We start from the raw sequence: 13,308 nt of genomic DNA on the forward strand, positions 1-13,308 counted from the left end.
GTCCAATGCGAGAGAAAAAGGTTACTCAATAAGCAGACCAGAGGTGGGAAAGAAGCATAAGGTTTATTCAATACACCTCAGCCACAGCACACCAACTGCCAATTCCGGAGGGCGCAGGGTCCTCACTCTGTATTTTAGAACTTTGTGACCGCAAGGTTCTACTGTTCTAGTCTATTCTACAATGTTCTGGTATTTTCCACAGTGCAAGCGACATGGGTGACAGACAAATACCCCAAAAAACAATAGAGAGAGTGAGGGTAATGAGGATCCCGAACCCCCGGTCTGGATATGAGTATAAAACAAAGGAGGGAGAGAGATGCAGTCGAAAAAGATTCGAAAAAGATTCGAAAAGGGGTCCCACAGTTACCGAATGCGAGTGCAGACGCCCCGTTCCTCAAATTATTAGGAAGCACACCGCTGACACTTTTAATATATCACTTTTATTTTTCATTATTCACGTTTTCACTCACCTACACACACGAAAACCCGCTCCGCTGGAATTCCAGGCGTCGAAGCACACCCTGACGGCATTCGGCGGTCAGGGTGGGACCCAGATGATGAAGCATGTCACCAACCAGGTTGGTGAGTGATGGGTCTTTTTCCAAATAGGAAATTCTTTTGCCCTGAATTATTTCTATCTCTCCCCCTTCTTTTCGATTGAATCTTTTTCGACTGCATCTCTCTCCCTCCTTTGTTTTATACTCATGACAGACAAATACCACATTCATCTTTCTTTCCATCTGGGAGTACACAAGGACTCTGATGAAGATTGCCCTGAAAGAGGACTAGGATTATAGGTATCTTTTACTTCCCTTCAGGACATCTTCATAGAAAGTCATACACACAGAACAGAGCAGCAAGCCCATACCTTTAAAGGATGGTGGACAGAAGAGAGAAAATTGTGCTCTACAGTTAAACCTATTAGCAGGAGATTGCAGAATGTTTCATACGCTTGTTGAACATTCCATTAAATAATGCAGAATGTTCCCGTTGCCAAAAACACATGCCGGAATGTCAAATGTATTAGGCAGTGAATGAAATTCTGGAGCATGGAAACTGTTAGTCAGTAATGCATAACTTGTACATTCTCCATCTGTGACGTTGTAGGCAAATATATGTGTAAAATTGACATTTACAGGCTAAGCAGTGCACTGCATTGAGGTACATACATCGGACAGCACTGTGTATCAGGCGGCTCCCCTTTAGAAAACAGACTGCTTTCAGAAACACTACTTACAAATAGGCATCTTTTTGATATACAAGCACTTATCTACAATACTATATATACACTGGAAAATGTAAGCTTAAAATGGGCCATAGATCTGGGTGAAGTGGATTACTCCGAATAGGAAGAGGCTCCCCAGTGCCCGCATAGAATGTCCATTAGAATGGAATTTAGACTAAAAATAAGATATTACACAGGGGAAGTACCGCAGAGTTGGGCAGTGTTTTGTTGAAAAGCTGTGGAGAGAGCCTGCAATACACAGTGCTAGCTCCCGGCAGTGTGGGCTTCCAGGCATAGTCAGAGCAGCAAAGGCAGCAATATGGACTTGCAGGCATAGTCAGAGCAGTGACAGTAGTTTGGGCTTTAAGGCATAGTCGGAGCGGCAGTGGCAGCAATATGGGCGGCAGTGGCAGCAATATGGGCTGCCAGGGATAGTCAGAGCAGCAGAGGCATCAATATGGACTTGCAGGCATAGTCAGAGCAGCAGAGGCAGCAGTATAGACTTGCATGCATAGTCAGAGCAGCAGAGGCAGCAGTATAGACTTGCAGAAATAGTCGTAGCAGCAGTGGCAGCAGTATGTACTTGCAGGCACAGTCAGAGCAGCAGAGGCAGCAGTATAGACTTTAAGGCATAGTCGGAGCAGCAGTATAGACTTTAAGGCATAGACAGAGCAGCAAAGGCAGCAGTATGTACTTGCAGGCACAGTCAGAGCAGCAGAGGCATTGGTATGGGTTGCCAGGCACAGTCAGAGCAGCAGAGGCATTGGTATGGGTTGCCAGGCACAGTCAGAGCAGCAGAGGCATTGGTATGGGTTGCCAGGCACAGTCAGAGCAGCAGAGGCATTGGTATGGGTTGCCAGGCACAATCGAAGCAGCAGTGTCAGTAGTGTGGGTTTCAATGCATAGTCAGAGCAGCAGTGGCAGCAATATGGGCTGCCAGGCTTAGTTCGAGCCCAAAGGCAGCAGTATGGACGTGCAGACAGACTGAGAAGCAGCTGCACAGTAAGTGTGTTTGGGTTTCTACTGTTCATATGTTAGGTAACAGGCGCACGTCGGAAACATAGCAGAGCCACCATAAACCACTGCTGTTACTCAGAACTCTTAGCATTTTGCTACACCGAAGGTCGCCATTCAAGTTGTTTACTTGGGCTAAAGAGATCACGGAAAGTGTAAGGGACACTGATGGACCAGATAGAGTGTTGTTCCTTGGTCTCAAATGCAGGCTTTAAAGCCCAAGGGATTTACCTACAGACAGCAGTTTCAAGGACGGGCCTCAGGCAGAGGTACTATCATTACTCCTATGATCTGTGTGCCCAGTGCTGTAGAACGGTTGCCGATTGTTATCACTCAATATGGATATGCGTTAACATACGCTCCTTTGGGAAGGAGAGGGTACGCAACCACCAGGATGTCGTTAAACGAAAATGCGCGTACAATGCTGCTGGATACATGGACCGAGTTGATACCATCTAAATATACTATTTAAACTTGGCTTGTTATGACGAAGCCAAGAAATGACAGAGTACCAACCGCCCAACAACTTAGGAAAGGAAGTCCCATATTTACTGGTGTACGTTTGCAGAAATAGTTGTATTCTTTTGAACGGGCTGCCCCAAGAAATATGAAAGGGCAGGGAGACTCTGATGAATTATAGTGGCTGTCATAGAAAGGTCATAGTCCTTACTTTCTCATACCAAACAATATATATATATCGATACAATGTGCTCTGACATTACTTGTTGCCTCTCGGAATTACATATTTAAGGAGCTCCTACCACCCAGTCATAGTGTCACAATGTATGTCAGACTTAAATGAGCCGAAAGTTGTGTTCTATTAATTACTTTCCATCGAAGTTGGCTTCGAAAAATCAATACAAATGTTGAAAAAAGGACAAGCATTGGGTGAATGAGTTTGTCCTAACAAAAAGAGGTATGTAAGGGAGAGAACACCAGGACTCTTCCTGATACAGACCCTGTTTTTAGGTTCCATTTTACACATTACTCATGCCTGCTGAAAATGCATCTCTTTTGCAACAGCAATTTTTTAAGGAAGTCAGCTTAGCTGGGTCAGGACAAAGCAACATACAACAGATAATTAAATTACAAGATATCCATCTAGGTTGCACTGACCAAAAGAGACCAGCAAATCACTGAAATTTGGTCTCACACCTAGTAACCTCCAGTGCCATAACGGGATTCAAATAAGGACCTCTTAATACTCCTTGATGTGACTGATTCCCAGGAGGGCTGTACTCTGTAGAAGATCATACTGGCCTTCCTGGAGTAGGCATCTCCAGCATATTGTTACGCTTGTTGTTCTGGAATAGGGCCTTCATCAAGCTATAGACATTTGGGCAATAGTCTGCACTCACAGGAAAGTACGGCCCATTTAATTATATTTGGCATTTAGGTTGACAGGGAAAGAAGACTTTAAATGCAAAACAGCTGGCTTATAATAGGTAAGACATTCAATATGGAGTCCCTTCGTGTTAAACAGAAACTACAATGGAATTGTAGTCCTTTCTTGGAATCACCCTGAAGGTATCAGAGTAGGAATCCAGGAAGATCATAGGCATCCCTTTTGTTAGGCTGAGACCCTGATGCAGAAAGTCATTTTTCTCCCTGGTAAAATGCAATGCTTACTCAGAACAACTGGGTCGGCCTGCAGACAATACCATACTATGTTCCTCAACTTCTAACTTGGAACCCCCCAACAAAGAGGATCATTCGCTTTCGTGTCAGCCTACAAAACTGCAAAAAGGACAGTAATTGTATCTTTTGAATTTAGAGTTAGATTTAGAATTATAATTTTTCTCATAAAAGGAGAGTGTTATATCCTGAGTTTTACTTAATTGTAATTAGCCTAGGTCTTCCTAGCTGCTCAGCCAGAGTGAGAGATGGTTATGGAATGTTGGTGTGACTGTGATGAATGGAATGCCTGGGTGCCTGTGTGGGTGAGTGATGACAGTTGGAGATGGGCTGAGCAGCTAGGCAGGCTGCTCCTGGTGGGGCCGTGTTATGGGCTGTTACATGGGCTGACATAGAGGCTGTAACAAGGACCTAAGATAGGCTAATGATGAAGCTGGTACGTGGCTGAACCTTGTCTGAAGTGATCTGGAACTGGAACTAATAAAGAAGGCTTTGAAACCTACAACATGGCTACAAGTGTCATCTTGTACAGATTACAACAGAGAGCTCTATGTCAAAAGTTGGAAGGGTAGCTGAACTAGCCTCTGGGTACAGAACTGATGAGAAAGGTCTAGATAACCAACCTGTAGGTTTCAAATCCATGTTTCCAATGTTGAAGCAGCACTTTCATTTGAGAAAAGATGATGTATTCTGACTCCCATCTTAAAGTATATTATAGTAAGCAGTGAACATTTAGGCTATGCATTATATAGAGCATAAGCATGCTACTTACCATTTCATCTGCAAGAATTCCATTTATGCCGTTTTCATACAAGGAGATCATCCAGTTCAGTCCTCTAATCTGATAATCTCTCAAAGCTCCAGATTTTACATCTGTGGATGGATAAACGCATTGATTTACTTACAATTATTTGGCTGCATATGTCATAACAGTACCTATATACATAAATTATAGAAGGCCCTCTAGTCTCATTTCTTTCCAAAGGTCAAGAGACTTCATACTGGGGTGAACGCCATGCTCCATAAATGATCATTTAGATTAGATTCCAACATACAATAGCTTCTACATACTTTACATAATAATAGCCTTTGTTTTGTATTCCTCCCCAACTACATCTCCTGAGTGTGCTAAAGAACAAGTTACTTAATTTTGGTAACACTCTTCAGTTGGATACTCTAGTCACAGATTCCTCCCCTTATATAACTCCCATGGCACCAGAAGGGATTAGGAACCACTTGCAATAGCTCCTGTGCACTGACAGGTTGCGCCACAGGCCACCCTTTCACTTTGTCTTGCCACTACGAAATGCTACAACAGGACAACAAGGAGCCGCATTAGACGCTGACATCGTTATCTCTTAATCTTTTCCACACCCTCAGATGAGAAGCGGGACGGACAAGATTACGCTTAAACCAGCAATGTGCAAAATCTAACTCTGGACATTAGCTTTACTATCAAACTTCCACTCACCCGAACAGGGTTGATAAAGAGTCTGCGGTTAGCTAGAGTATCCTACAAGTAAGAGTCTTAGCAAAGGTAAGTAATTTATTCTTATTCTGATTCCTCCCCTTGTGATTCATTTATTCAAAGGAGAGTCTACGGAGTGAACTCAAATTAGGAAGTCATGAAGCACTGAGTGTGCACAATGACTCTGCCTGTGGACATGAAATTCGATGCAGTTGTGATTGTTAAAAGCATGGACAGATGCATAGGAAGCAGCTTGCCAGATTTCCAAGACCAGAACTCCCCGAGCAAAGGCTTTTGTAGCTCCCCAATGGAGCGAGCCTTAAGACCCTAGAAGGACCCTTTTTGGCCAAGGAATAAGAGTTTGATACAGAGAGCAATCCCTCTCAATAAGGTCCATTTCGACTGGCTTTCTTCCCTCCGTGAAGGCAAACACCACAATAAGTTAATCATCAATCCAATAATCTTTAATGCTTTCAACAGAGAAGTTAAGAGTATGCCATGGGCCCACTAGGTGTAGCCTTTCCTCATCTTTAGATTATTGTGGTAGGGAAAAGAACATTGGGAGCGTGATAGACTGCCCCAGATGGAAAGATGACATCACAGTCAGAAGAAAGGCTGAAGATTCTTAAGTACTGGCTTGTCAGGGAAAAAGGTAGTCTATGGAGCCTAAAGTGACAGTGCTAGCAGCTTTCTGATGCGATGTGGAGAAGTGTTGGTGATGAAAAACACAGTTTTCAAGATCAAGAGTCTCTGAGACTGTATAATGAAGTGATCAGGGTCAAACATATGCAGACACCTTTTAAGAAACGCATCACAACAGATGACTTGAATAATGGGGACTGATCGGAACAAAAAAAAGGCCTAAAGAGGTGATAAGTAACTTTTAACAGTACCCACAGCAAAACATTCCTAGGTCAAAAACAGAACATTTGAATACAAAATAGTTCTGCCTACATTGGATCAATGTGCTTCTTTGCATTTGAGGCAACAAATCTAACCCTGACTTGGTTGGAAGTCAACGGGCAGTCAGAATGACATTCACCACTCTCTTCAGACAGAAGGTCGGAGTTGGCTCTGCTCAATCCCAATGTAAGAATGTATCTGTATTTTAGAGATACAGCTGTGAAACCCTGCCTTGCTGCTAGGACTGAAGATCCTACCATAGAGGCAGCTGAAATGATAGGCATATGTCAAAAGTTCAGAGTACCAGACCCTCAGAGCCCAATCCAGGGATATCAGAATCAGCTGTGCTTGGTACTGTCTTTCTTCAGCACCCACAGGATGAAGGGCAGAGGTAGAAAGACATACAATAGGCTTGAGTCGCACCAAAGGTGGAATGCATCTCTTTGAGACCCAATAGAGAGATCCAGGAGCAGACGTCACTCATTGTTGGCAAGATGATGCCTGTTGACTTTGTCTGCCCTCACACTGAGGGACACAGTTAGATGACTGACAATCAGAGAGACCTGTGAAGTTCCATCCAGCACCACACCGAAAAGCCCCCAGAGAGTCTGTGACACCATGCTGCTGTGTTTTGTGCAGTTCAACATGACGGTTGTCTTTTCTCCATTAGCAACTGGGTTGAGCTGCCCTTGATGGAAGGCAGAAAAATCTAGAGCCAACTAGTCAGCACCTAGCTCCAGCAGATTTGTGTGATGATGTTGCTCCACCAGAAAGAAGAGTCTTCTGACCTCTATAAATAAGAAACAATACATCAGTCACCAATGATAATTAAGGAAAGGGTAATGAGATATTGCAGGTCAGATTGGCATCCAACATCCATCAATGGCCCAGAAGCCTCGGAAAAGTCAGGGCTGGAACAGTGGCTCTCACCTAACACATTAGGATCATAGCCTGAAGGTCACAGACTTACTGCAGAGGTGGAAAGGCCTTAAAGGCAACCGTGTACAAGATGGCCCAGATACACAGAAGCCTCTGTGAAACCAGAGATAAGACTTTGACTCATTTTTGGAAAAACCCAGACCAAACAAAAATATAATCTGCTGTAGGTGGTCCAAAACCAGCTGAGGTGAACCCGCCAACACTAGCCAGTCATCAAGGTATGGGAATACATGTATCCCCAATCTGAAAGATGGGCTGAGAGCACTCACCTAATCTTCGAGTAAGTCTGATGGGAAAGACTGTTATAAATAGTCAAACCATACCAATAAGTGGCAATACTTTCTGTGCAAATCTGTGATTGGTCCATGAAAGTACCCATCCTGCATGTCCATGGACACCATCCAATCCATGTGGAAAAGGCAAGCAAAATGTGCACATGGGTCATCATTTTCAACTTATACTTCTTCAGAAATGATTTCAGACATCTAAGGTCTAGGATCAGCCCGTAGCCACCCGTGCTCCTTGGAGAGCAGGAAGCAGTGGAAGCTGCATTCTCGCTCTGCCTCCGGTACAAGCTCAATAGCTCACTTGGTGAGCAACATCAACACATCTTTGGAAAGGAAACTAGTGTAGTTCGCCAACATCTGTGTGAAAACAGGTGAAATGTGATGGGGACATCGAATAAGGGCATAACCAATTTGGACATAACCAATTTTATTCAGAAAACGCTTAGCAATTCAAAAACCTTAGAAATTCACTGAAAAAAACACAGGTTTCAGGGACGTTATAGTTAGGCTGACATTTCATGCATACCAAACCAGAGAAATTCAGCCGTTATAGTTAGCTGAGCTAACTATAACTCGCGCCCCCGAAATGCACTGCTGATGACATCACATATTACATCACTCATGACCTGGTCAGTGACATCACTGATGACATCATCCAGTGACTGAGTGTTTCTAAAAAGTTCAAGAATGTGATATATATATGTATATTCACTGAAAATACCATAGGTTACAGAGACGTTATAGTTAGAAATGAGCATTTAAAAAACCTTAGAAATTCACAGAAAAAACCATAGGTTTCAGAGGTGTTATAGTTAGCTGGCCATTTCACTCGTACTAAACCATAGAAATTCCTCCTTTATAGTTAGTTCTGGTAACTATAACTCGCGCCCGCAATGCACTGCTGATGATGTCACATATTGCATCATTCATGACATGGTCAGTGACATCACTGATGACATCACTGATGACATCATCCACGTGACAATCTGATACACCTCGTCATACACTAGTATAACCTTTCATCACTCACTGTAAAATACAGAGTACCATATTTGAAACCAATGACACACCAATACCAGTTACTACATACGCACTCACTGATTCCTAAGTCTACACACACAACTACCCAATCAACAATAGAATCATTTATACATGCAGTCACTAATTAATAGAACACTATCAAATGCACTTATACACATATATAGCCATTGCCACATCAGCAGTCATCTTGTCGTTTATGCAGTCATCCTACTCACTCATGAAAAAAATTAATCACACTTACATTTACTCACTTACACAATTATCCAACAACACCTCATTTATTCAAACACCTAGTAACTCATAGTTAATATGTTAAAAAATCACCATTACAATTATACACTCATTCATATAGTTACTCTCACAATTACACACACTTATTTATATACACCAACTCTCACATACAACGCCTTTTATTTTTTTACTTTGTTGAAGATGTACAACTAAAACATATATTCGCTCACCAACAAACAAATAAATACACTCAGTCACCCAAACAACTGTTTCCACATGCACTCTTAAACCTATACGCCTAGTCAATCAACCATTCACACATCTATGCATAGAGTTACACACACCCCATCCAACCACAATCAAACTCAGTGTCCCATAGAAATACTCACCCAACTAATCAATAACTAATATACACACTCATGTAGTTAGTGACCAACTGATGCAGCATGTTATACAACAACAGAGACAGTGATGCACACATTCACATAGTTTAGTTACTGATCCATGTATTAAGTGAGACACTTTTAATTACTCACTTAGAAAGTCAGACAGCTACTAAATCCTCCATCCAGACAGTTATATAGCCACTTAATCTTCAATACAGATTGGTATATATATAATACATATTTAAATTTCAAACTAAACCACATTCACTGGATGATGTCATCAGTGATGTCATTTGAGATGTCATCAGTGATTCAGTGATGTCACTGACCATGTCATGAATGATGCAATATGTGACATCATCAGCAGTGCATTGCGGGCACGTGAGTTATAGTTACCAGAACTAACTATAACGGAGGAATTTCTATGGTTTTGTACGAATTAAATGGCCAGCTAACTATAACACCCCTGAAACCCATGTTTTTTCTGTGAATTTCTAAGGTTTTTAAATGCTAATTTCTAACTATAACGTATGTTTTTTCCAGTGAATATATATATATCTACACACATATATAAACATATATATAATCTGCATATCTATATAAATAAAAATAAAAATGCATGCATACATATATGCATACATATGTATGTTATGTACATGAAAGTTTGAAAAACACTAATAAAAGCAAAGCTAAAAAGCCACCTAATTACAAACAGAATTGCTTTAACTTAAACAAGGGTGAGACCTATTGCATGTTCAATGCTTGTTTACTTTGGTTCCATCAAGAAGGCATTCAGATGTGTCACACATTTACCATAAATTCTGAATGGCAGTACTCTAGTTGCTCATTAGATCACTGTAGTAAAGCTACAGTTCACCAGGGATGTCTGCTGCTGGTATTCAAAGTGCATGTTTCAGTCTGCATGTCAGAATTTTTTAATGAAATAGAAGAGGATTTGAGAAGTCAAAATGTGCCCTAATTTTTCTTTCTGCAGCACTAATCATAATTTCTATGGCAAAATGAACCCCCTCATTTTGTTCCTTTGCAAACTAAAGGCCATATGTACGTAATTTCTATTTACCGATTCCTAAATACCGAATTTTACCGATTCGGTATTTAAGAATCGGTAAATAGAATGTAGGTAAACAATCGGTAAATGTTACCGATTCGGTAATATTCGTTATTACTGATTCGGTATTTACTGAATCGGTAATAAGGAATCCCTTCCCATTCATTCCTATGGGCCTGGAGGCAAATAGGAATGAATGGGAAGCCATTCATTATTACCGATTCGGTCACCCCTGAATCGTGCATGTGTGCACATGTGGCGCACATACATGCCCTAAGGGCATGTATGTCTGCCACATGGCACAAAATTGCTTTTTAAAAGGTATTCGATATTTACCACCAACTTGTAGTTGGTGGTAAATAACGAATTCTTAAACCAAAAATGCACACACTTGAGTGCTCCCTACATAGGATTTAAAGATTCTGTAATTTACCGATTCCTTTTGGTATTTTACCGATTCCTTAAAATAACGAATCTGTAAATTACCGAATCCTTAAATTCAGCCTCCTACATCGCAAAGGGCTAAATACCGGTCGGTAACGGGAAATTTACAGATTTTCGGCCGTTACCGACCGGTATTAGCCCACCTACATATGGCCCTAAATGTTTTAAGTGTTACAACTTTATTCCCATCAAGATGGCTTCAGGTGTGCCATACTTTTGTCATAAGTAAGACTGTTAGCGCTCTAGTTGTTCTTTAGAACACTCTGGGACATTCATTGGGCTATACTTGGGCTACATCTGGGTGATAATTGTGCTACATTTGGGCTCTTTTGTGTCTGGTGGCCATCTTGGGAGACTTATTTGTTATGAAGTTTCCTAATTTCCTCATTTACTACAGTCTCCTCAGTAGGAAATACTTTCAGTTTTTACTTTTATTCCATCAAGACGGCATTCAGATGTGTCACACATTTGCTATAAATTCAGAATGATAGCACTCTAGTTGCTTATTAGATCACTGTAGTAAAGCTACTGCTCACCAGGGAAGTCTGCTGCTGGTATTGAAAGTGCATGTTTCAGTCTGCATGTCAGAATATTTTAATGAAATAGAGGAGGATTTGAGAAGTCACTCAAAATGTGCCCTAATTTTTCTTTTTTCAGCACTAATCATAATTTCTATGGCAAAATGAACCCCCTGGCACTCTACTGGAAGCTGTGGATAGAAAAATGGAAAAGCCGTCTCGTGTTTGGGAGAATTACTTGCCGAACGAGGAGCTGAATGATTTATGGCAAGTATCCCTTGACCTTTACCCACTGATTAAATCTGCCGCACTCAGAAGAAACCACTTTTTTACCCTGCACAGGATCTTTTGGTCTCCGCTGAAAATATCCAGAATAAAGGGTGGTGGTGAAGCCAGTTGTCTGAGATGCGGTTTCCAGGATGCAGATGATATCCATGTATTTGCCTCCTGTACCAAGATTCGGGAATTCAGGAGTCGTGTGGGTAAGACCATCTCTAGGGCCATGGGAAGCGTGGTCGAGGTAAGCCCATCCCTTATTTTATTTGGTATTGTACCCATGCAGGGTGGGGGGCGACATCTTTCTGGTGAGCAACTTAAACTGGTATTTTATCTAATTTTGTTGGCCAGACGAGAGATTTGTAAATTATGGCGCCAGCCGCTCCCCCCCACATGGAATGCCTGGTGGAATTCAGTTAGATATTTCAGAGCTATAGATCAGAGGGTAAATGTTTTAAGAGATAGACCAGACACTGGGTTATTTTGGAATCTGCTGGATGTCCAAGAGTTTGAAAAGACTGTTTAGATCGAGTCATAGGTTGTGTTCCAATGATTGAACCCTCTGGTTGAGCTCAGGTGGCGCACTTGGGCGCATGTTATAGTTTGAAAAACACTAATAAAAGCAAAGCTAAAAGCCACCTAATTACAAACAGAATTGCTTTAACTTAAACGAGGACGAGACCTATTGCATTTTCAATGCTTTTTTACTTTGGTTCGATCAAGAAGGCATTCAGCTCTAGTTATTCTTTAGAACACTCTGGGAAGCTGCAGTAGAACACAAAGGAATCAACTGACAGTCTCTGCCCTTGTTGGATGTACATGTTTTACTGCGAATGTCAGACTTCATTCTCACATGACTGAGAAAGATAATGTGAATTTACAGAAAATATGCTCTCAGTTTAGCTTATAGATCACGTTCCAAACCTCTGTGGGAAAAGCATGAGAAAATAGTTTTCTCTCAAACATGATTCATGATATCCCAGCAGAAGGCTTTTTCACATGGTAAAATCACCTTAGAACACACCACAATTCCTAAAATGAATATGGTACCATCAACAAACGATTTATAATGTAACTAAAGTCTTAAAACCTTCTATTAACTGCAATGCTTTTTAATGAGGTGCTATCATGTTTATTGGTCCCAAGATGGCTGCCAACACTTCTTGGATGAAGTGCTGACAGCCAATCAGATCTCACGATGAGATGTGTGGTTAGGCTCTGCCCAAATATATCTATGTTTTTACTTTTGATTTTCTCAGGAACTACTGAACAGATTTACACCATTTAACCAAAAGGCACAAATGTGAACCAAGGGCTACCTTTTTGCCAAATTTGGTGTAATTCCGTTCAGCAGTTCGGGCTGTAGCTGCAATTAAAGGTTCCTATGGAAAATTGCATGGGGAAAACACTTTTTGGGACTCCCCTTTTTTCTCGGCCCCCGCTTGACGAATCACCCCAAGACTTTCAGGATAGATGCGGACCGGAGCACCCCACCCGTTTAGAAAATTTCGCAAAGATTCGTCAACCGGCGCCAAAGTTATTCCAAATAGAATGTTGCGGATTTCCTATGGATAATAGGTCCTAACTATAACTTCCTACTGGCGACCGGCAGTAGGTAATTACCTACTGACGGTCGCCAGTAGGTAGTTATAGTTAGGACCTAGTTTCCATAGGAAAAGCGTTTTGTGTTTTCGCAATAACTTTGGCTCCGGTTGACAAATCTTTGCGAAATTTTCAAAACTCGTGGAGCGCTCCGGTCAGCTCCTATCTTGAGAGTTTCGGGGTGATTCCACAAGCGGGAGCCGAGAAAAAAGGGGGGGTCCCAAAACATGTTTTCTCCATGTTAATTCCCATAGGGAACTTTAGACACGG

General features: G+C 41.6%; 1 protein-coding gene across 2 annotated transcripts in view; it reads right to left on the reverse strand.

The window, feature by feature from the left end:
* LOC146829460 (SWI/SNF-related matrix-associated actin-dependent regulator of chromatin subfamily A member 1) overlaps window positions 1-13,308 on the reverse strand; it is a 1,967,301-nt gene that overhangs the window by 1,435,051 nt on the left and 518,942 nt on the right. For both annotated transcript variants that reach the window (XM_085608144.1, XM_085608145.1), the window contains one exon: window positions 4,647-4,747. In XM_085608144.1, coding sequence (XP_085464270.1) covers window positions 4,647-4,747 — 101 coding nt within the window. The remainder of the gene's footprint in view (window positions 1-4,646; window positions 4,748-13,308) is intronic.

Source organism: Triturus cristatus, chromosome 5_2, assembly GCF_964204655.1.
Source record: "Triturus cristatus chromosome 5_2, aTriCri1.1, whole genome shotgun sequence".
NCBI lineage: Eukaryota > Metazoa > Chordata > Amphibia > Caudata > Salamandridae > Triturus > Triturus cristatus.